Genomic DNA, 23,974 nt, shown 5'->3' on the forward strand with positions numbered 1-23,974 from the left:
TAGTCCAAACCATTGGGAAGCAAGCTCTGAGTTGTGACCGCTAATTAAAGAGTCTTGGAGCTTGCTTCTCGCCCTGACAAATGCAGAGTTGTGATGGCTTCTGGTGCTGTTGCCGGCTGTTAGGGAGAGCGAGTGGGGCGTAAATGTTACACTTGCTCCATCTGCAAGTGTTATAATAAGTTATTCAGAGCTCTTAGCACAGGACCAGCCAGAGCGTGCCTCCCTCTCGCTTCCAGCACGTTTTTCTGCCCGTCAGATGGATGCTCCTCTGTTGGGAGTCTTTGGAAGGTTCTGGTGTCTTTTGTTTTAATTGGCGGGCTTGAGCTGACTCCTATGGTGTGATTTTCATTAGAGAGGGGCTGGAGAGAAGGAGAGTGTTGGAACAGTCCTCCAAACCCAACCATGAATATTAAACATAATACAATTACAGCTTTCAGACCAATTTTTTTTTCCTTTTCATCGGGCAAAGTTGATGAAACGCACGCTGGCTGGGGATTCACCGTGTCCACCATGGGCTTCTTTTTGTCCCTGGAATCAGTTGTCTTGGCATGTCTGTGCCCGTTCGCCGTGCTACCTGTTTCCCCTTGTCAGGTATTTGATTTGTGTGCCGAGGGCACACGCTCTGCCAAGGAGCGCTGCCATTCAGGCTGGGGCCACGAGAGGTTCGTGGGGACTTCCCGCCCTGGTTGCTGTCTGTCTAGCAGAGACCAGAGCCTTGCCTCTCTAAGGAGATGTCTTCTGAGTGCTTTCCTTTCTCCCTACGGGGAGAGGTTCGAGTCTGCTTTTGGCCCATCTTTGTTTTCCTTAGTGATAGAATACACTAATGGCGTATCTTTCAGTGTATTTGTGTTTTGTTTGGAGCCATCCATGCTGGTATCTAAATACAATAGGAAAACAGATGGCAAACTTTGAACTTCTGGACCAAATTTGTGTTTGCCTTTGTCTCCTTAACAGCCAAACTGTAAATGATGAGAGTATAAATATTCAACAGAGGAGCTCTTTATGAAAATCACCAGAGCAAAATAGACCCTTATTACCCAAATATGCACTGAAAAGTACTCGAGCTAAAAATTTCTCCCTCCCCCTCGTCCTTTTCTGGTTCCCATTAGTAGGCCGTGCAGCTGCAGCCTGAAGGCAGGGTTCCCTTCACAGCAGCTCTACCTTTTCTCTCTTCTCTTACCCACAAATGGCCAAAGATTAGTGTCTCCAAATGCTGACCCAGGGAGCGCTTTGTCCTCACACTCGCTCTGCCTCTCTCTGGTCACCGACCCCCTCACTGGGAAGCGGGGCTGGGCGGGGAGGAGGTTGACGGAGCTCTCAGTCGTCCAGCCGACAGCCTGGAGGCAGCCCTGGACCTCGCCTCTGTGTCCTAAGACACTAGGTTTCTAAAACCCTGTGTGATTTGAAACAGAACACCTACGTGGAAGTGTATACAAGGTATGTTGTGTAGAATTTAAAGAACAACCGAATGCCTGGGCATCGCCCCAGCGCGCACACACACAAGAAACAGAGCATGACCAGTACTTGAAGGCCCAGCCCCGGGAGCCCCTCCCAGTCACGCGTGAGCTTGTTTCTTAAATAGTTCGGCTGTGTCTAGAATGAGAAGTAAAGGCTGCCTTCATTCCGCTCATTCTTCCTTGACGTTCTTCCCCACGGAAACTACTGTTACCAGTTCAGTATGTGTGTCCTTCCGGAATTTTACTTTTAAAAGTCTTTAAGAGAAGTCATCTATACCTTTAAAATTCAAAAGCACAAATAAGTACATACGGGGAGAAGTTGTCTCCTGGGAGCGTCTCTCTGCTCAGAGGAGGCTGGGTAGCTGCATTCTCCAGAGGGGGGCCTTCACAGTCAGGTGGGTGCAGCCGCCGCCACCCCCCGAGCTGGCACATCCTGGGACCGGGTGCCTGGGGTGAGGCAGTGTGTGGGTGACGGATGCCCTCAGTCCGCGTCGTTCTCATCCTCTCCTGCCTGTGCAGGCCTCCATCACGCCTGTACGGACGCACCGTCACGGCCTCAGCTGATAGAGGTAGGTAACTTGTGCGCACCATTGAGTCTCTCAGATTCATGATGATGCAAAAATGATGCTCTGATTATCATAACATCTTTTTGTCTCAGGTTGCTTTTAAGACCTCTATTTTTTGTGGTTTCCCACTTTATGATGATACTCTTTGATATGTATCTCTCTTTAAGTTATTCTGATTAGTGTTCATGAGTGTGCGTATGCCTGTCTTTCATTCTGGGAAAATAGCCATTAACACTTCGAATAGTGCTCCTTTGCCATACACTGTATTTTCTCCTTAGGGAAACTTCTTTTGGGCATAAATAAGCTGGACCGTCCGCTCCCATCCTTCCTGTCTCTTAACCCTTCATTCACATTTTTCATCTGCTTCTCTCTCCGTGCTCCATTCTAGGTAACTTTTCAGATTTATTTTCTAATTTACAAGTGCTTTATCTAATCTGCTTCTGGACTGTCTGATGATTTTAATTGCAGGATTATGTTTTTGTGTCTAGAAGTTCTATACTGCTTTTTTGTGGAGCGACTTCTCAATACGCCTGTTTGGGCGGCCCCCAGTCTTGGCCCTGTGGTGCAGGAAGAGCCAGGCCCACTGCTTCCTGTGACTGGACCTGCCTTCAGCCTCACCCCTACCACACACGCCTGCAGGCGCTGGAAACCGCAGCTCAGGCTCTCCAGGCTGGTTTTCTATAGGGGTCCCAGGGAGGTCAGGTGCTCTGTGAGTTCATCAGGGCTTTTAGAAGGATGTAGTTACGTCTTACCCAGCAATATTAAGTGATATTTACTGGGATGGTCAGCAGGTACCTGAAACAGAAGCCTCATCTTTGCTACTAAAAAAGTACTGTGGCTAATGGCCTTATATATATGTGTGTGGATGTACACATATATTAGATGTGCGGTTATTTAGTTGCTAAGTTATATCTGACTCTTTGTGACCACATGGACTGTAGCCCACCAGGCTTCTCTGTCCATGGGGTTTTCCAGGCAAGAATACTGGAGTGGGTTGCCAGTTCCTTCTCCAGGGGATCTTCCTGACCCAGGGATCGAGCTCACGTCTCCTGTGTTGCAGGCGGGTTCTTTACCACTGAGTCATTGAGGAAGCCCCCAGTATGAGATGTAGCCTAGATAAAATCCTAGAAGTAGAGCGGCTAGGTCAAAAGTGAAGTATATTTTTTAATTTGTTGGATATTGTCAAATCACTCCGCAAAGAGAAGGTTCGTGCTCCCATCAGCTGCACAGAAGTACCTGTCCATCCAGGACGGAAGATCTCAGAGAACTGCAGAACTTTACCTTTGCAGGGTGGACAGTTTGACAAGCGCTCTTACGGTGCTGTAGTTTTAGTGCATGATTTCTCTCGTTACCAGTGAATTTGGACATCTTGAATGTGTTTAAAAGTCATTAATATTAATATTTCTTTTCCTGTCAACTTTTTCTTTTCTCTCAGTTTAATAATGGGTTATCAGTGACTTGCCTGGTGGGGCAGGGGTTCCGTCCCTGCCCTGGTCAGGGAACTAAGCCAGCATGCTGCAACCAAGACCTGACCAGCCAACTAAATATTTCAAAAATAATGGGTTATATCAATTTAAATGAATTTTTTTTTAAACAAGAAATTAGCCAGTCCTCTCTGCTGCAAACATTTCCCCCAGTTTACCAGTTATGTGGACTTCTATTTTTTTTTTTAATGTTTTTAGAAAGGCCTGCCTATCTCTAATATTTTTAATTGTTTTTAATTCTCTAAGTCCTCCATAGTTAGTTTTGGTGGGTAGAGCTCCACGTTGAGAAAGTTATTATAAGGTACTTTGTCTTTAATTGCTAATTTAAGTGGGATCTTTTCTTGTAATGGAAGGAAGGGGCACAGCAAAATGAATTTCTTAGGTGTTATTTTTTATTTTACATACGATGTAACTGTACACATCAGCCGTTAAGTACACATGATGTTCCTCCCTCCCGCTCCTCTAGGCTGTCAGAGCACTGGGTGGTTGAGCTCCCTGTGTGACAGTGTATTAAATGTACTAAAACCCACCTGCAAAAGTGTAAATCATGGGGTGGTTTTTTAATTGGAATATTTGATTTATACTTTTTACATGTGGGCTTTTTTTCCCGCCAAGTTTTATGAAACGTTTAGTACACTGTACCCGTCTCATCGTTATGAAGTACTCTCAGCTAATGCTTTTTGCTCTGAAATTTTCAGTATTAAAATTGTTACCTCTCTTCCTTGTCACACGCCAGTGTGCCTTTCACGTGTAGCACATACTGAGTTTTGCTCTGAGACTGTTTGAGGTTCTTCCTCTTCCTCGTAAGAGCTGGGTTTGTCCTCGTCCTGTGCGTCTGTCTGCCCAGCTGACATAGTAGGTCTTTCTCTGCTGTCTGCGATGCTCATACCACATTCTGTGGGGGGCAGGGGGCTCCTCACTGTCCTTCTGATATTTTGCCACCCCACTTTCTTTCAGAGAGTATCCACGGGTAGCTCACTTTGAGTCCTTTTCTGGTAGAAATTAAAAAAAAAAATCTTCATTATGCCTTCAAACTTGGTAAGTAATGCAGTATAGAATTTCCCGTTGAAATAATTTCCCCTCAGAATGCTGAAAGTAGCTTGTGTGTGGGTATGCTCATACAGCTGTAAGAGCCCAGGGCCTGGAGCTTGTTCGAGTTCTTCCCTCTCCCCACGTTCTCCGTGTGGGACGCGTTTGTCCAGCTCCCCTGCCAGCTGGTGGGCAGCAGTAGTCTCTTCTTGGTGGTAGAAATTCGGCACATACTTGTATAAAAAGTAGTTTTTAAAGATTCTCTTCAGATTATTACAAGGTAGGTAATTATCTCAAGATTTTAGATGAGCAGCTCCCCAGTGTCTACATAGTCTCATCATGACTTTCTTATGCTTAGTCAACGATGGATGCATCCCCTTTCCAAATTTCAACAAGACGCTGATGAACATGTACCACTCCACCCGAAAAGGGCTGTTTTTCGGGTGAACTGGGCACTGGTTCAGGTTGCAGACAAATGTAGCGGTTTTACATCTTGCCCTTAACAGACTTGCATACAAACAGCAGAACTGCCATGCTGGGCTTCTCAGGCCCATGTCCTCATGGAGGCAGCGTGCCAGTCAGGTCACAGCCTCCCTCTCCGGGGGCTGCTGTCCCGGACAGCTGTTATCTGTGTCCTTGTTCTGTGCTTTGGTCTACCCCGGTGGCTCAGAGAGTAAAGAATCTGCCTGCAGTGTGGGAGACCCAGGTTCGATCCCTGGGTTGGGAAGGTGCCCTGGAGAAGGAGATGGCAACCCACTCAAGTATGGACAGAGGAGCCTGGCAGGCTACAGACCACGGGGTCGCAGGGAGTCGGACACGACTGAATGACTAACATTTTCACTTTTTTGTGCTTTGAGCAGCTGTGGGTGCTCTGAACTAGGTCATTGCTAGTGCCCCGTAGCCTCCTGTGAGAGTGTACCACGAAGGTGAATGTTCAGACGTTTCATGTTCTTCATCTTCATAGGGTTGCTGTGCACAGATGAGGAGGAATCTGTCACCTCGGGCTCTAATGCTAATTTCTCTGCTCACCTCGGGCCCTGCAGGGTGAGGATCCACGACCTCCGCACCGACAGCATCGCCCTGTCCATCTCCGCCCACCAGCTCGGAGTGTCCGCAGTCCAGATGGACGATTGGAAGATCGTCAGTGGAGGCGAGGAGGGCCTGGTCTCTGTGTGGGACTACCGGATGAGCCAGAAGCTCTGGGAGGTTCACTCCAGGTAGGCCGGCCCGCAGGTGCTGCTGTGATCCTCCGAGCCAGCTGCTGAGATCTCTGGAAATGGTCTCAGAACTGGAGCTGGTCTGCTGCCTGTTCAGACGGCCACCACACAGCTCGGGTAGAGACCGTGATGGGACAGACCCCCCCCATCCGTCCACTCCAGGGAGTGTTGCCGTTTACAAGGGCACTTCACACTGAAAAGTTCAGGTTCAGCTAAGGAGGAATTTGTAACTTTAACCTTTAGCTCTAAAATTCAAGAGACAGATACTCTCACAAGCAGAGCAAATGGCTAGGTAAATGGAACTAAGGGGGCCTCACCTGTTAAACATCTTGAGCTTGCTTCTAACCTTTAAAGCAGAGGTGGCCTCGCCTGAGCAGGGATCAGCTGGAGCCGACCAGAGGCTGCCCCCTCGCCCACACCCACCCAGCCCCGCCACGTCCCTGCAGGAGACAGGCAGCGAACCCCTCCCACCCCCAGCCCCCCGGGTTGTCCGTCAGCACCGCTGTAACGAGACGCAGAGCTTCCACAGCTGAGGCTGCAGATGGACACCGAGGCGTGTCCCCGCCAACTGCATGGCATGAAGAAGTGAAGACTGCTCACAGGTCCAGTTTAAGTACAAGGTCCAAAGAGGACTGGCTTGCCTTCTTGCGGGGCAGTGGTAGCCGGCGCTGGGCCGGCAGCCTTCTCGGCTGGGGCGCCTGCCTTCCGTGGTGACGCAGCGAGTTGCCACCAGGTGGTGCCAGAAGGCAGCAAACGCCCACACCGCGGCTGCCCTGAACCATCTATAAGGACAGCCTTTACTTTTTTCTCAAGAGCTGTCTCAGCCTGGCCGCTCCAACAGCCCACGAGGCCTGCCCTCGAGCAGAGCTCATCTCTCTCCCTGAAAAGCTGTTCTCCCTCGGGTGGATCGTTAAGGTGAAGCCGGGGTAAGTAAGGTGGTGCCCAGAGCTGTGTCCTGCCCCACCTTCCTAGCTCAGTTGTGATGCCCGTCAGTTCTCACCAGTGCTTAGCACTTGTTCCAGAGAAGGTCTCAAAAGCCTCGTTTACCAGCGCAAGGCTTTGATGCTGCTCAGTCTGCTGGGGATTTTCAGACTCAGTCCAGTCCTGGCAGCCAGTGCCCCATGGCCTCTTGAGCTCTGGTCCCACTGTTCTCAGTCTCCCACCCCACTGCCCACCACAGCCACACTCCCCAGGCGTCCCCCCCGCCCCCCGCCCGGGACTGAGCCCTGACCTGTCCCTCCCCGTCCTCCTCTAGACTTTGCTCTCTAGCCCTCTTGCCTCGCTGGGCCGAAGTTCTCCAGGAACACTTTTCTGTCCAGTCGGTGCCGCAGACCGACTCAAGAACCCCGTCACCACCTTAAGAGGATCCTCTGTTCTGGCCAAGATGCCTGTCCTGCCCGCAGCCGTCTCCGGGGCAGGGACACCCCCTCAGCCCCTCCAGGCCACCCCCTGCCCTTCTCAGAGGGCCTGGCTGACCCCTGTAGTCTGTGCTGGTGTCTCCTGTTCCTCCTCCCAGTGCTGAACTGTGTCTCATCACATCTCTGGTGCTCTGGAAACACTGGCTGCTTTTCATGAGAATAGAGCCCACCTTCTTAACACTTGGGACACTCTGATGGCAGGCATCTGCTTGCATTAGACAGTTTTTCTATCCTGTGTCTGGCCCATTGCTCCACCGGAGGAAGTTTTTTTAAGTGAACAAAAAGTCTTTGCTACATAGGTTTTTATGGCAACCCACTCCAGTATCCTTGCCTGGAAAATCTCATGGACTGAGGATGGAGGAGCCTGGTGGGCTGCAGTCCACTGGGTCACGAAGAGTGGGGCACGACTGAGTGACTACACTTACACATGGGTTTGAAGCCACTTTGTTCCTAAACTTTCTGAATGTGCTGTCACAACCCAGAGTACAGCGCTCTGAGAGGGGCCAAGCGGGAGTCCTGTCCTGGGGGTGGCCGGGGGCGGGGCAGGCGTCTGGGCCAGAGCAGAGGATCCTCTCAAGAGTAGTGAGGTGAGGAGGCTCCAGAGTCCAGGGCCTGGCGGAGCCTTCGTGGGCAGCACTGGGCACACCCTGCAGATGGGGAACCCGGCTCAGAGAGCTGGCGTGGCTGGGCCCAGGCCAGCCTGTGAGCGGGGCTGGTCTCCACCGCGCGTGTCTGAGGTGTCTCAGGTTATTTGACCCTTACGTCCCAGCGCGCCAGGTGCTGGAGTGTGGGCCAGAGCACAGGGCCATGGAGACGCGTGGCCAGAGGAGGCCCAGCGGGTGGCCTGGTCTCCGCGAGGCTGGGGACCGGAAGCCAGACACTGGCCCTCGGGGGCCCAGTTTCCTCTGCTGTGAAGGAATAACCTGGCTTAGGCGGCTCTGGAGCCCCACGCAGCTCCCCGCTTTGAGGCCCTGGTAGCAGAGGCAGGATGCGAGCTTCTGCAGGCTTACCCTGACGAGCATCCCCGTGTGTTGCAGGCACCCCGTGCGGCACATCTCCTTCAACAGCCACAGCCTCATCACGGCCCACGTGCCCTACGAGCGGGTGGTGCGCAACGCTGACCTGGACAACTTCGCCACTCACCGCAGGTCAGTGCTCAGGGCGGGGGCTGGTCTGGGTGTGTAGGTGTTCAGAACAGACACTCTTAGCCTGATTTTGTTGCTGGAACAGCCTGGGCCACCTTGTTCCCTGCAGGGCGGCAGGCACGGCTGTTCTTTTCATTGAGGTCAGGAACAGAGAGATGTGGGCAGTACCACGGGCTGAGTGCCTGCTGCACCTGGATGCTGTGGGGGTGGGGAGGTGGTAGCGACATGGTGGGGCTATGGCCACATGCCTAGAGCCCAAGACCGAAGGCTTAAGATGGTGGTAGAAGCCTAGCGACAGTGCCAAAGCCCAGTCCTCACGCTCAGCCTGAGGCTGCCAGCCGGGGCCTCAGAGGCCCTCATTACCGGTGGCCTGGCTCCCTGCCCAGTCGGACACCTCCCCACACTCACATCCCTCCGCCAAACCTGTCTGCCCACCTCTTCATCTCTAGGCGTGGGACTGAGTGTCAGACACACTGGGACACTCGTCATGAATGGCTGTCTCGAGCAGACGCCACGGGGGCAGGGGCTGGGCCCTGGGACTGACCGTGCTTCTCTGTGCGTTCTCTAGACACCGGGGGCTGATCCAGGCCTACGCGTTTGCAGTGGACCAGCTGGCCTTTCAGAGCACAGTGCCCGTCTGCCGCTCGGCCTGCGACGCCATGCCGGGTTACAACTACGACCTCGCACTCGCCTTCCCCCCTGACAGCATCTAGGGAAGCGCCTCACTGGAGAGCGGGAGGGGCACCGCACGGGCTGAAGCGTGGAGAAGAGCAACCCCGGGCGCACTGTGCGACCCCATACCCCTCTGCTTCCCCCTTTGCTGGGGGGGGGGGGTCTCCCCGCATCGTTGTGTACACTACACAGAGGCCTTCACTGTAGCCCCACCTCCAGCACTCTCTCTCCAGTCTCCAAACCCCTTCTTCTCGGGGGGGGGGCCTTTGGATACGCTGGTCTCCGAGCTGACAAGGCCTCATCACCCACCCAGCTCTTGGATCTGAGGTCACGAATTCAACTCTGGGTCGTCCCCAATCTGGAAGGTAGTCCTCTATGCTGGTAGCTTTTGATTTATAATTCTATATTTGTACAATGATTTCATTAACAACTGTTTTGCTTACTACGGTGTCTGTAACATGTGATACAAAGTAGACATTTTCTACATCCTCATGAATAAACACCTGTCCTCCACATAGGGGGAAGATGATGGATTCTGGAGCAGAGAATGAGAACGGGGATAATACTGGAGGAGCCGTTTAACCCACTGAGATAAGACAGGATATGTTAACCCACTGACATAAGACAGGGTAACACAAGAGACCTGTTCATGCTGATAAATAGCTTCCATTTCCGTAAGATTAAGAGGGCAAACCATTGCATTCCTCTTGATTTAAAGAGTCTTGTAATCAGCAGCAGCAGTTGCCTACCATACCTACAAAATATCAAAGCAGAAAACTGGTGGAGCTAAACAGACAAATCCATGCTCATGGTGGGTGGTCAGATCAAATCAGTAAAAATAAGGATTTGAAAGACATACTTACTATAATTTATAAGCTCAACACAGTGGATGTAGATAGGATCCTGTACCTTTGCAGATACCCACAGGCCACACACAAGAAATGAGCACGTATGGAGGGCACAAGGAGCAGCTCGGATTAGATGAAGAGCAGCAGACAGGCCCAGTCCAGTGCCCCAGTCCCGGTGGGTTGCAATCAGACAACAGAGTGCTGAGCAAAGCAAAGACCGGGAGACTCCAGGCGCTCCTGAATTAACTGGGGATTTTTAAATTTTTAATTGGAGGATAACTGCTTTACAACGTTGGGTTGGCTTCTGCTGTAAGCAGCATGAATCTAACTTGCTTTTAAAGAGGGAAATAGAAGTGGAAACAGGAAGGGTGACAGTGGAAGCGCTGACCATCCAGACCCAGGGGATGAGGCCAGGATGGGGCAGGGAGACCTTGCGGCTTAATAGAAAACAAGACAGGAAGTCAGTGCCCTGAGCGGGCACCTCAGGAAGCTCAAGAGAGGTCCTAGTGACCCCAACAGAAGGAAGGCGTTAGGATAAAAACACCCATGAACTAGTGTTTAAGCGTTCGTTGTTCAGTCATGTACCACTCTTTACAGCCCTATGGAGGGCAGCTCACCAGGCTCCTCTGTCCATGGGATTCTCCAGGCAAGAATACTGAGTAGGTTGCCATTCCCTTTTCCAGGGGATCTTCCCAACCCAGGGTCTCCTGAATTGCAGGCAGATTCTTTTCCATCTGAGCCACCAGGGAAATCTCATGAACACCAACAAATAGCGAAGTTGATCCTAAAGCCTAAAGCAGTTTTTTTTAAAAGATGAAATACACAGCTGTTGATAAAGGTTTTAAAAAAGAAGGCCCAAGGGACTATCAAACAGAGTAAGTATATTTTCAGCGTGGGGATAGTTTGCCTACACTGATCCCAGAGCAAAGCGCAGCTTTCCCGCTGTTCACAAGCATGTGCGTATGGCTGGGAAACCCACCGTTACCTGGAGTCCTGGAACTTTTGAGTCCTGAGGGTTGTGGAAGGCTTTTTCTTTTTCAGATTAAGGTCTTCATCATGAAAGATGCACATCCCGCAAGAGAGGATGACAGAGCCAGAGAGAGAGGCTCTGGGACCCGTCCCTCCTCCTGAGAGCGCGGCTGTGTCCGTGGAGTTTCCTGCTTCCCTTCAGAAAACCCCATCACTTCCCAGAGAAGCCGGCCTGCGGCTGGCGAATGACACACGTACTGTGCTTGATCTCACTGCTGTGAGCCCCGAGTGACACTGTGTTCATCTCGCAGTCTCATCACCGGGGAAAGTAGCTTTTCCTTTCAGCAGCAGCCCCCTTGCAGTCGGATTTCACTGTTCATTTTGCAGATACAGTCTCCCTCTTAGCTTTGCAGGAATTAAAGATAATGAAAGAGTTCAAAAGAAATTAGACCCAGAAAATTTTAATAGTTTTCAACTACTTTGATTCACTGCCAACTGCTGGTCCAGCGTAAAAATCTTAACAAGCGTGGGGTTTTTCCTTCCTAGCCTGTTGATAACATAAACCACCTGGGTTTTGTGAAGTTTCCTGGACCCAGACTATAACCTCCAGGCACGCCGAGCTCAGTCAGCATTTTTTTGCAGTAAACCTTATGTCCCGGAAGAAGTCGCCCTAATGGGGAAAGGTTCAGAGTTCCTGTGTGAACCACTTTCCAGTGGCTACAAGAAATCTGGGCCCACGTCCACCCCGTCTGTTCACCCCACCTCGCCTGTTTGTCCCCACTGGCTGTTGCGTGGGAACTCCTCTGCCAGTCGAGTTCTTAGCTGACTGACCCGAAGTCTGCTCTGCTGTGTACCGCTGTCTTCTGCTTTTCAGCCTCAGCCCAGACCTGGTCTTCCCTGAAGATCAGGACGGCTCTCTGGGAGAGCCAGAGGGCCAAACGCCAGCGATCTTTGTCTTGTCTGGCTTTGGCTTTTTCCACTTTATAACATGTCCGTGTTCTAATACTACATTTTTCAAGTGTATTTATTGCCAAAATTATTCATCATCCTGGCAAGGTGTGTGGCACCAGCACCCACCCCCCCGCCCCCAGTACACCACTCTACCAGCTCTCCCTTCTCCCCCCAAAAATCTCGCATAGCATTTTGAATAGTTATCCCCCAGAACCACTGTAGAGGGGCTCCTAGCCTAGGATCCAGGAGACCCACACACAGTGTGTGAAACTGTGCATAAGGGTGTTTTCTGGGAGGAAGTGTGGCTCTTTCGTCAGATTCTCCAAGGGAAACCCCAGTTCCCCGAGGATTCCAGCTGCGGCCACTAGACGGCGCTGCCCAGGGAGTGATTCATTTGAAGGCACATCCTAGGGCCACATCTTCCCCTGCAAGGAGAGCCTGCCCTGGCTAACTGGGTTCATCCGATTCAAGGAAAACGCAGTGTCCCTAAGAGTTGAGTTCTGGTCCAAGTCCTCCGTACCCTCCAGAGCCAGGGTCCTCTCCATTTGAGAGAACAGTGCGTCTCACTCTGCATTCAGAAGGCAAACACTGGCCACGGTGAACCAACCCTGCTCACCGTTGGAGAGAAGTGGCCTGGTGGGGATGCAGCCTTCTCTTACTGGGGCCTGTCAGGACGGGCAGAGCTGGGGGCTGCTGGCCTTCCCTTACTCGGGCCTTCGCTCTGCACAGCAGCTGTGGCATCCGGGAGCGAGCAGTGCCGGCTGCCAGGTCCCGGTTCCCCAACCACGCGGACCTGCCCGCCTCACCCGTGGCCAGGCCAGATGGCTCCCTGGCTGCTGTGCAGGGCCCTGGGCGATTTGGACGGTGATGCCTGGGGTGGGCAACGGCAGAGCCCCCCTCATTGGGCTCCAGCCGGTGCCATGTGGGCGCCAGACTGCTCTCCCTGCCTCTGCTGCTGGGCAGGGGCTTCCAAGCAGAGGCTCCACCGGGGAACTTCTCTGCCCCTAGAATTGGGTGGACAGGCTCCCCCATACCCAGAGCCGAGCCTATCCTGATCTCCCCTTGCCCAGCGCCAGTGCGAACGCCCCCTCCTGGATTCCTTCAGAGGGAGGCGCTGCAAGCTACTCCTTGGGCGCATCCATCCACCTTAGTGCATCTGCCCACCTGACTGCTGCCCCATGGACCACACCCCCGCTGCCCCATGGATCGTGCCCCCACTTGCCCCATGGACTTTTCCAGGGTAAAGACGGGAAACCCAGTCCCTGCTGACCTGGTCCACCAGCGGGTTAGGAGGAAGAGGAGCTATCACGTGCCCATCAGAGTCCTCAGTCCTCCTGGGGGCCAAGTTCCTCCAACCCCTGAATCCCTCCTGGCATTCGTCACCGGTTCTGGAGAAGCCCAGAGACAAAGGCAACACTGACACCCTGGGAGGAGGTGGTGAAAGCCCCGGCTCCTCCCACTCAACTCTCCAAGGCCTTCCCAAGGTCACTGTGTGGGAGGACAGCTTGCAAGGCAACTTGTATTTTTAACTCTTATCAGCCTACGTGAAGTCACTGTGCTGTGTGAGGTTGAGCTTCAGCCTGGTGAACCCCGGGCAGCAGAGACGGTTCACCTGCTCGGTGACAAGGATCAGATCCACACATGAACCTGCTTCCCATTAGCAAAGCACATAAAGAACATCCCCAGCCCCGGGGTCAGAAAATAAACTGCTGAAGTCTAGGCGTAACTCAGTAACTTGTTCCCTCAGAGGGTGCTCGGCCAAGACTGGAAGCTCCTGCCATCGTACTCCATTCCTTTATCCATAATTCATGTGTAACCTGGCTGCAGGTTTCCCTTGAGCTTCTCATATTAGATTTCCATTACACAGCCCTTTTGTAAACCTACCACATGGCCGTGTGTGTGTGTCAAATCGCTGTATTCTAACAGCCAAAAGCAGAGTTGTGGTAACATTTTCTCCTTGGCCATACGGCAGCATTGGAGTAGACCCTGCCTTCATCCCAATTCCTGGGAAGTGGGTGGAGGACGTGGAGAGAGGTGACCTCACCCTCGTCCTGCACGCTGTGGACACGTCCCCGCTCCGTCTCCTCCACCCACAGCCCGAGGCCCTCAAAGCACTGACTTCAAATATTTGATTTAGCATTGATTAGTCATGAGTATAATTCCCAATGAGAGGAAAGCTGTAAAACAACGGCATTTGTTCTACAGCAGGCAAATTGAGAAATCGACAGACACGTCATTTCAGATGGGGGCAGAGCTACACTCACTTGGTCTCTGCCCCTTCTGAGCACACCCACGGGTCCAGCCTGTCACAGGGGCCATGCCAAGACTCGTGCCCAGAGCAATGACCCTCGTTCTTTCCAGTCAAAGGCCAGCCGGCTGTGGGGAATAACCGCCCTCCCTAGGAGTGGGCCTGCCCTAACTAACAGCCAACCCCAATCACTCCCTGAATGACCAAATGAGTGAAAATACCACCTCACGCACACGGTGCCCTGGGGGCCCGCAGGAGAGCCCCAGGCTGACTGGCCCGCCTTCTGGTGGCAGGCAGGCAGACTCCCTCAGGGACAGTGGGGTGTCAGCATGCTCTGGGGCAGCACGGACCAGGCTCGGGGTGAATAAATCCCTTTCTAACTAGCAGTTTAGGTAAGCCGTGGCCAAAGCTCCAAAGACACCCAGCCGGCCCTTGGTGAACAAGTACAAACGCACGCTCTGCACCCACAGTGGCCACGCTCCCCAACGCAGGCTGGGCAGGTAGAAGGTCTGTTATTTACAAAAACACTACATGAACTGCCTTTGTTGAGAAGACTAAAGCAAACGGAGAATCCCAGAAAACAGCCCTCGCAGCCACGCCAGCAGGCCTGCTCTGAGCGACTCCGCGGGCCCCTGGCATCCGTGCTGGGCGGGAAAGGACTCAGCAGGGGCTTGGGGGCTAGAGGCACGCGTGCTTCGGCCAGGCTGCGGGCGTCTCACTGCAGACCCATCCTGGACGAGCGCTGACTAGCACTTACACGGGACCAGCTCTCCCGACTGCAGGTCTTTCTAAATTCCTTCTGCTGGCAACCAGATCCCAGCAACGGGAGGAGCGGGGAGGGGTGTTGGAGTCAGGGGTGGGGGCAATCACATCCCAGTCTCCCACACAAATGCTGCCTTCTTACCTGGAGGGTAAGAAGCAGAGGCCTCGGGCTTTGCTCCTGAAAATGTCAAAACATTTGTGGAATTCAGCACTAAACGAGCAAATCCAAAAGCATGGCACCAGGAACTACATCCAGTCTCCTGGGATAAACCACAGTGGGAAGGAATATACAGAAAGGACGTACGTAGTATGTGTCTAACTGAGTCACTTTGCTGTTCAGCAGAAATTAGCGCAATGCTGTAAATCAACTATACTTCATCAAAAGGCCAAAAATCAGTAAAAATTACAAAGAAGCAGCAGAGCTCCGGAAGTGATTCCACACGGCTCTCGACTCACAGGAGATGGAGATGGGGTGGCACTGTCCCAGCCGCCTGTCTGCACATCAGGGTCCATGGAGCCGGCGTTTCTCAGGCCCCGCTGGGGTCGGAGGTCCCAGCCAGCCCCGCCATGCGCTCCCCAGGGCTGAAATGCCCACACCAGTGCTCACCATCTGAATAAGGAGGGCTTTCCAGCTCTGCCACCACCCTCAGACACAGGCTCCTCAACTCTGTGCTAGGTGGTCACGCTTCCCTTCATCGCCTCGTGGGTCTGTTTTGGCTTCAAAATACCAACATTCACCTCGTCCTAAGCAACACATCCGCTGTGTGCGCCTGACACAGCTCCGGGGGCGTGTAGACCCGGGCGCTGGGCATCGAATGAAGGCTCCAGGGTGTGCCTGTTACATTCTGAACCCTAACATGTGAGTGTAAGATAGAGAAAAGATGCTTAATACCAAAACTGAATTGCAAATTTAAGAGCACAAAGAATAACAGCAGTAACCAATGATCAGGGGAGCTTTCCTAGAAGGCTAGGAAGGTGCCTTCCAGTGGGTGTCAATAACAGGGACCACCAGGAAGCGGAACGTGACGAGAGACCACAGTGCTGCCCGAGAGTCAGCAGGTCCCCAGGGCACCACTGAAGGCCAGCCCTGTGCTGACTCCCCGGCCACAGCCACCGCCCCGGCTGAAGGACCGTGTTTCCCCCTTGCCTCAGCCTCCACTGCCGGCGGGTGACAACCGAGGTGTGGAGATGCTTACCTGGGCCAGTGGCCTCCGCAGCTGCCGCTGTGCTGCGGACCTCTGGGTGCAGGCTGTGTGGCTGTCCTCAGGCCAGGCCCCCCGAATCTGATCCCGCCAGGCTGACTGCCGGCGCCCCTAGTACCACGGGGTGAACTTGGGTGGTCCCCGTGGCTGGCCCTGCTCACGTCTTCTCCTTGGGTCTCAATATCGGATCGTGACACCCAGGAAGCCCCCAACCCCAACCCCTGCCCCCATGGAGGAGCTGGAGACTGAGGAGGCAGACGAGTTGCCAGCACTTGTGTCGGGAAAACAGCAACCTGTTAATCCCAAATACGCCAGGCAGGAAGGGAGAAAAAAAAATCCCCTTGCAAACCAGCCTTTGAGAACTAGCTGCTACTGCTTGCTCCTCATGGTCAACCTCTGGGCCACCAGACGGCCAGGCTGCACATGTGGACATGGGGGACAGATAGGAGCCACGCTCATTACCAAACCCTTTTCCTTTTTTATTAGAGATAAAAACACCAAAGTCCCACACACCATACCCTGCGGGAAAACGAGATGAGCGAGGCGTGTCGGCTATTTACAATAACGGCTGCAGCAAACGGGCCCCCTGTGCAGCCCAGTTCCCGGTGCAGGCGCTCCATGGGGGCGGGCAGTCAGTGGCACAGGGCGATGGTCTCCATGTTAAGGAAGCGGACGTGCATCTTGGTCTCGATGTCGATGCCCTGCCAGATCTGGAGCACGGACGGAGCGGCGTGAGTGGGCACCCCCGCTCCCACAGACCCCCGGCCACTCCCCGCCCACCCACCTCCACTGCCCACGGTGATGCCCCCGCAGGTGAGATCCAGAGCGAAGCACGGAACCTCCTCCATCTGCCTCTTTGCTGGTTAACTGGGCTCTGACGTTCGGATTCTTTCTGGACTGTCACAGCAAGTTATTATTCAAGTGCTAAATCCAGGCTCCTAGCTAAAGTCGCTCGAATCCCACCCACCACCACTTCAGACTCTGTGATTTTCACGCAAATTCCTGAGCCCCTGTTAAACCTCTTTTGCACCAGAAAGACGTGGAGACCACCACCTGTGCTGCCCACTCTGTGGTGGGGGCTCCCGTGGAATCCTGCATAGAAGTGGCTTTTAAACTGTTAAGAGCTGTGTAATTCTAAGATCGCATCAAGCCATCATTCATTCAAAGGTCGCGACAGTTAGGTCTTTATAACCTCCCAGAGATAGGTCACAGTGTTCCAGAAAGACAAGCTCCTGCCCAGGAAAGGTGATTTCTGCCAAAGACCAAGTCTGTCACCACATACCTGGCACCTCCATCAGGGTCCATCCTGGCCAGGTCCCTAGCGGACACTCAGGCCACCAGACCCCACGCCGCACTACGAGCTCCAGCGCCCAGGACTCCTGCCCCTCCGCCACTCGGGCCCCAAGAGGACCACGGATGGTGAGACGGCCAGAAGGATGCGGGCAGGGCCCGAGGGGTGTGGTGGGCGGTGACTGGTCACCGTCTCCCCGATTACGTAAGAACTTCAGACTCTCAGTGTCGCCCTCAACATCTGCAGGGACAGCCACGCGGCTCGGGCGAGCACAGTGCTGTGGGCACCCAAGCCACAGGGAGGCCTTGGCACGTTTTCAGCCACCTTCACAAGCCCACAGCCCCAGGCGCTTTCCTTGTTAGGTGGGCAGGGTGTTCCCAGGAAGAGATGTCTGGATGCCCAGGGTGGTTTCTGCCAAATGCCAAGGTGACGAGAGGGTCACAGTGGGGCTCAGAGAACGGGAGTGGCCGGCTGGTGGGGAAAAGCCCAGGGGCCACGGACTTGGGAGCCCTGGAGGCAGGCGGGGCAGGGCTGGGGAACGGACTGCGGGGGAAGAAGCTGGTTTTCTGGGGCCAAAAAGGATTTCATCTCGTCTTCTGGCTTAAAGCAGCCTCCCTAACCTCCCCTTGGCCTCCCTGGTCTTCTCACTGCTCACTCTGGTTCTTGCTTGGGTGTTACCACCTTTCCATATGCCAAGGTGACCCATGGCACAAATGCCAGCTCAATTTCTCCCCACCCACCTGCCCCCCTCCTGAGAAAGGAGATTGCCCTCCTCCAGCCCAGCAGACCCTTCCAGTCTCTCCTTCAGGCCTGGTCTGTACCACCCATGCCCCTCCTCTTGCCATGACCGGCCAAGTTGGTGGCTCAGACTTAGGGGGAGTCCCTCAGGCAGGCTGCCCCTCAGCTTCCCAGAGCTTCAGCCATGGGGTGGGGGTCTCCGGCCCCGTCCTGGGCACAGGCCTGTTCGTTCTCTCAGGGTTGCCTGGGAGCGCTGGAGCCCCTGGCTATTGTTGCCCCAACCTCCCATCTTCCTCAGCTCCTGGAAGGGATGCAGGGACCCCACTGCTGGGGTACTCAGGGCCAAAGAGTGGGCAGAATACAGGAGGGGGGCTTGACTCCTCACCGATCAGAGCACCCAGGGCCCCCGTTCCCAGTCTGCGGGCACGTTTACAGATGTGAAGGCTGGGTGAGGCCTGAACATCCACTAACCAGGGTAGAAGGTGGGCAGCTGGGCACACAGCACTGTCTGTGAGGCCCAGGAGGACAGCAGGACAGCACGTGGGCAGCACCAGTGTGTGCTTCTGGGAAGAGCTGGGCTCACAGTCATGGAACATTCCAGACCCTGGCTCCAGCTGTCAACAGGGTGCTTCTGAGAAAGGGGACCAGGGACTTGATGGGGAGAAAAACGGAGCCTTCCTCAGAGGCCCTTTCGTACTTGCTAAGTTGTTTTGAGCGTCTGTGACTATGATCACCCTTTCAATAAACATAAGTAAAACCAGTTTCAGTTCAGTTGCTCAGTCGTGTCCGACTCTTTGCAACCCCATGAATCGCAGTACGCCAGGCCTCCCTGTCCATCACCAACTCCCAGAGTTCACTCAGGCTCACGTCCATCAAGTCGGTGATGCCATCTAGCCATCTCATCCTCTGTCGTCCCCTTCTCCTCCTGCCCCCAATCCCTCCCAGCATCAGAGTCTTTTCCAATGAGTCAACTCTTTGCATGAGGTAGCCAAAGTACTGGAGTTTCAGCTTATCATCATTCCTTCCAAAGAACACCCAGGACTGATCTCCTTTACGATGGACTGGTTGGATCTCCTTGCAGTCCAAGGGACTCTCAAGAGTCTTCTCCAACACCACAGTTCAAAAGCATCAATTCTACGGCTCTCAGCTTTCTTCACAGTCCAACTCTCACATCCATACATGACCACAGGAAAAATCATAGCCTTGACTAGACGGACCTTTGTTGGCAAAGTAATGTCTCTGCTTTTGAATATTCTATCTAGGTTGGTCATAACTTTCCTTCCGAGGAGTAAGCGTCTTTTAATTTCATGGCTTCAATCACCATCTGCAGTGATTTTGGAGCCCCCCAAAATAAAGTCTGACACTGTTTCCCCATCTATTTCCCATGAAGTGATGGGACCAGGTGCCATGATCTTAGTTTTCTGAATGTTGAGCTTTAAGCCAACTTTTTCACTCTCCTCTTTCACTCTCATCAAGAGGCTTTTTAGTTCCTCTTCACTTTCTGCCACCAGTTTAAACCACTGTAAAGGCCACACTCAGGCTAGACTCTATTCACTCAAGATGCCTGTCTCTTCCTGACTAGCAGGGTCCCCTACAAGCCCCCAGCGCAGCCCCCGTGCCCACCCCCAGCTCCCAGGCACCCACCTTTAGGAAGTCATCAAAGGTGATCCCCTCATACACCTGATCGGGCTCCTGCAGAGAGAACGGGGTGCAGTGAGTGGCTTCTGCCCAGGGACCCTCCACTTCCACCCCCCGACACAGAAAGAGGGGTGAGGTGTGCAGGCAGGACCACGAGAACACTGTGACTGTTCGCCTCCAGCTCGGGGCTGGTCACCTTGAACTCCAGCATCCCCTTGAGGGGAGGGTGGGAGCCGGTGCAGGCTCACCCCCTACCTATGCTCCTGGGGAGGACAGGGCCGACAAGGATGGGAAAAGAAGGGGGGTGGGGTGGGCACAGAGGCTGGGGTGGCCACCAACAGACACCCTCTGTTGTTTCTCTGTTCTGCCTTCTCAAACCAGGCTTGGTTAAGAGCAGCTCTGGGCTGACCGGCGCTCCAGACACTGGGAAAGGGCCAAGAGAATGAAGGGCCAGCCTGCACGGCCCACCCCTTCTCGCCCGTGAGTCACCCTGATGGCATGGGGTCCAGGAGCCTCCCTCCTGCTGAGTCACCTGTGCACACGGGGACGCACAAGATGATAAGCAGGGCTCCTGCCCCTGATGCCACTACGGCCAAGTCACCACAGCCCCCGCCCCGGCCCACAGCGCCCTCTGTGCCTGTGACAACTGGGTGGACATCCCACCGCCTGTCAACACGAGACCAGCTAAAGAAAGTGTGGTCGTCCGGGCTACAGATTACCACGAAGAAGGGGTTGATCCCAGATGGGCTGACATGGAAGAGGCTCCAAGATATGCACCCGGTGGAAGAAAAAAACAAGGAGCAGAAAGATGCTTGCAGATGGCTGCCACCTGTCCTGTGGACGTGCAGGGTCAGCACGGGGATGAGGAAGCCGGGGGAGTTGAACGCCACGTTGTGTGACTCAGAACTAGAAGACACACATGTGTGCGTTGATCTGTGTCGGGAAAAACCCATCAAAGGCAGGTCTCTTTAGGGAGGAGGACCAGGAGAGACGCACTTCTCTTTATGTACTGCCCAGAGATTTGTTCTGATGCATAGTTAAGAAAACACTAGGGACTTCCCTGGTGGTCCAGTGGTTCAGAGTCGCCTTGCAATGCAGCGGACACCAGTTCGATCCCTGGTCCGGGAAGATCCCACATGCCACAGGGCAACTAAGCTCATACATGACAACGACCGAGCCAGCGCTCTGAGAAGCCAGCGCACCGCAACTAGGGTAAGCCCTGTCGCCGCAGCTTGAGAAAGCCCACGCACAGCAACCAAGACCCAGCGCAGCTAAAAATAAATGCATAAATAATTCATTTAAAAAAAGAAGAAAACACCAGCAGGCTCTCTACGAGTGTTTTACCAACGTGATTACCATGAGCTGATGCGAATCTCACAACAGCCCCCTCAAGTGGGCTCTGCTCTTAATCTAATTTGGGATATACTTTTTAATTTTATGAAAAACGTCAGATTCTTAGAAGGCCTGGACCAGCCCTGTCCCTAGGGTTGCCTGCTCTTCCTGACCAGGGTCAATAGACAGAAGAAGTGGCTGCCCTCCGCCTGCCCGCCACCCTAGGTCCCTGGGGGCGGCCGAGGGGAGCGAGGCCCCGCTGGCCCGAGACCTGGCCTGGAGGGTGGGTGCCCAGTGGAAGCAAGGCAGGTGGAGGGGCCAGAGGCTCGGGGAAGCACTGGGGCTGAGGCCCCGGGAAAGCCGGCCCACCCTCCAGCCACAGGAAGGCTTCCCAGAGACACACTCTGGAAAGATCCCAGCCACACCGGACAACCGGCCCTGGAAGTCCATGATGGTGGGCGATGCCTCATCTGTCTTTGGCAGATATGTCAAGTGTCCTCAGAGGCCATGCAGTATGAAAGGATGTGGCTGCCCCTCGCCCCTGTGTTTATCTGGTCGACGATCACACGAGAAAACATTAGGACTGGTAACTAGAGGGAGATGATGCCCACGGTGGCGGGATGCCCCCCAGGAAGCCGGCACGGGCTCCAAAGATGCGTGGATTCTATGCAGACCAGCAGCTGCCAGCTGCCAGCGATTTCACGACAGCAAATTAAGAAAACTCGCCAATTGAAACTGGAGTACGACAGGGAGCAATTTATCGGAGGAGAGTGTAATTAAATCAAGTGAGGATTCTGCTCGCACAGCCCAGCCGGGGATCCCTGCGCTCCCCAACGAGGCCACCAGCCCTTTCTGCAGCAGTTTAATCTGCTGAAGAGGGTGGGTTCACCAAACTCAGAAGCCTCCCTAGGGCCCCTGAAGCAGACAGATAAAATGCAGGTCAATAAAGTGACCGCAACCCCCTTGCCCCTGGGGGCAGGCCCAGGCCCGCCATCTACAGTGACGGGCCTGGGCACAAACAGCAGGTTCCAGCAGGAAAAAAACAGCCCTCCACCTGGGCTGGGGTGACCCCAAAGCCGTGGTGGTGTCCGGGGCAGCAGCCACAGTGAATACGCAGGAGCCAGACGGGGTGGCCTCAGAGGGAACACCCGAGACACCCCCCCGCAAGGAACAAAGTCCATGGAGGTGATCATGTGCCTGCCCTCAGAGCCCCTGCAAGAGAGAGAGTCCAAGGTCATTGTCCAGGAAATCCAGAAGATTCCTATGCCTCTGAGCCTTGGTTCCCCTCAGTTCACTTGGAACCAGTGAAACAGGCTACAAGTCCATGAAGCAATGCCCGTGAAGAACCTAGCACGGCGCCTGCACACACTGTGCGCACACCCTTTGGAGGACCCTGGGGGTGCCTGGGTGCCTGGAGCCTCCCAAGGGAACCTGCAACTGCCCCTCCCCCCAACAGCACCATCCGAGCCCGTGAGTGCCAGCCGTGGCCGCTCACAGACGCGCTGGTTCCCAGTCCCCTGACCGTCCGTCCCTGTGCCCTCTGCTCCATCGGTTCTGCACTGGGGGTGACTTCACACACACACCCCACCCCAGCACCAACCCAGGGACGGTAGCTGTGTCTGGAGACACGTTTGCTTGTCGTGACTTGGAGGGTGTGACTGGCATCCAGTAGGTAGAAGCCAGGGACGCTGCTCAACACCCTGCAACCCCAGAGGGCCTCGTGTCGACAGAGCCGGGAGGAGAAACCCCAGGCCTGAGAGCCCGGCTGAGAAATGACTCACCACTTCTGATACCAGCGGGAGCCTCCCACCCTCCTCAGCCACACGCCCGGATGGCCGAGCCCCTGTCTCATCTACACGTGGCCCCCGCTGCTCCCAGCTCCTCCCTGGACGCCAGATCGTGGGCCCTCAGGAGACCCCTGCCCTCCAGGCCACAAATCGCCTCAAATAATAAAATTAATGACAGCGAGACCCTGCTGTACACCAACTGGGCCTGGCGCTGTGCCAGATGCTACCTGTGGGCCCAGGGAGGCTATCTAGTAGGGTCTGTGGCCCCCCAAAGCCCAGCCTCCCCTGCCTGGCCCACCGCCCCAGGACTGGGACCTCAGATCTGGTCTGGTGGGACAGGAAAGCAGCGAGGCCTCTGAGCAGAGCTCTGCGCCAGGCCCAGCTGGAGTGGTGAGCAGGCCACGTGCGGTCTCTGCCCTCCAGGCCTTCCAGAAGCACAGACTCACAGCGGGCAGGGCTCCGCAGGCGGAGAGTGGAGCGTGAAGACAGGGGCCCCAGGCCCTCACCATCTGCCCCACGCAGACGCTGGCCGCCTCCATCATGGCGCCGTCGGCGATGGAGCGCGCCGACTCCTTTTCGATGTGCGGGTTCCCTGACAGCAGCTCCTCTACCACCTGCCGGAGAGGCAGACACACCGTGAGCTCGGGACTACGCCAGGCTGCTGAGCGCGGGGTGTGGGGGGGCGCCGGGGCCCGCCGGGCGCGGGAGCATACTTTACATTTCGATACTCTTCCAGGGTGATGCGGCCGTCGCTGTCCGAGTCGTACATGTGGAACAGAACTGGGGGCGGCGGGGAGAGGCGGAGGATGAGTCAGGCGAGGCAGACGGAAGCCCTGGGTTCCCCGTTACCGCAACCTCCCCCTCCCTCAAACTGAGCAAAACACCCCCAGCAATGCAACCCGAATGCCAAGGCTGTAGGGGGCAAGGGCAAAGGGCCAGACGGACCACTTCAGGTGGGTGACCTTGGGCAAGCGACCTCACTGCCCTGAGCCTCAGCTTTCCCATCTGTAAAATGGGAGTCAACACACCTCTGCCTCGTGGTGGTGGTATCAGGTGAGCCAAGGCCGGTGGACCATGCGCAGTCTCATTAACAGGAAGTCAGCGCAGCGTGACTTCAAGGTGTCACTCCTGACACCCAAGAGGCTGGCTGCCGTCCTGGGCTTGGGGCAGGTCACAGACCCCGCTGCTTCCCTCCCGCCCCTGGCTGATCCAAGCAGGCC

The 23,974-nt window shown here is 54.7% G+C and overlaps 2 protein-coding genes across 6 annotated transcripts in view; one reads left to right on the forward strand and one right to left on the reverse strand.

The window, feature by feature from the left end:
* FBXW8 (F-box and WD repeat domain containing 8) overlaps positions 1-9,521 on the forward strand; it is a 113,628-nt gene extending 104,107 nt beyond the window's left edge. For both annotated transcript variants that reach the window (XM_027566702.1, XM_027566701.1), the window contains 3 exons: positions 5,580-5,753; positions 8,209-8,319; positions 8,885-9,521. In XM_027566702.1, coding sequence (XP_027422503.1) covers positions 5,580-5,753; positions 8,209-8,319; positions 8,885-9,029 — 430 coding nt within the window. In that variant the 3' untranslated portion in view covers positions 9,030-9,521. The remainder of the gene's footprint in view (positions 1-5,579; positions 5,754-8,208; positions 8,320-8,884) is intronic.
* A 6,902-nt stretch (positions 9,522-16,423) lies between these two features.
* TESC (tescalcin) overlaps positions 16,424-23,974 on the reverse strand; it is a 64,406-nt gene continuing 56,855 nt past the window's right edge. For 2 of the 4 annotated variants that reach the window (XM_027566704.1, XM_027566707.1), the window contains 4 exons: positions 23,473-23,534; positions 23,261-23,368; positions 19,642-19,689; positions 16,424-16,678 (listed from right to left, as the gene is read on the reverse strand). In XM_027566704.1, coding sequence (XP_027422505.1) covers positions 16,601-16,678; positions 19,642-19,689; positions 23,261-23,368; positions 23,473-23,534 — 296 coding nt within the window. In that variant the 3' untranslated portion in view covers positions 16,424-16,600. Of the gene's footprint in view, positions 16,679-19,641; positions 19,690-23,200; positions 23,369-23,472; positions 23,535-23,974 lie in introns of all 4 variants that reach the window. The other 2 variants (XM_027566705.1, XM_027566703.1) reach the window with 1 other exon arrangement.

Source organism: Bos indicus x Bos taurus, chromosome 17, assembly GCF_003369695.1.
Source record: "Bos indicus x Bos taurus breed Angus x Brahman F1 hybrid chromosome 17, Bos_hybrid_MaternalHap_v2.0, whole genome shotgun sequence".
Taxonomy (NCBI): Eukaryota; Metazoa; Chordata; class Mammalia; order Artiodactyla; family Bovidae; genus Bos; species Bos indicus x Bos taurus.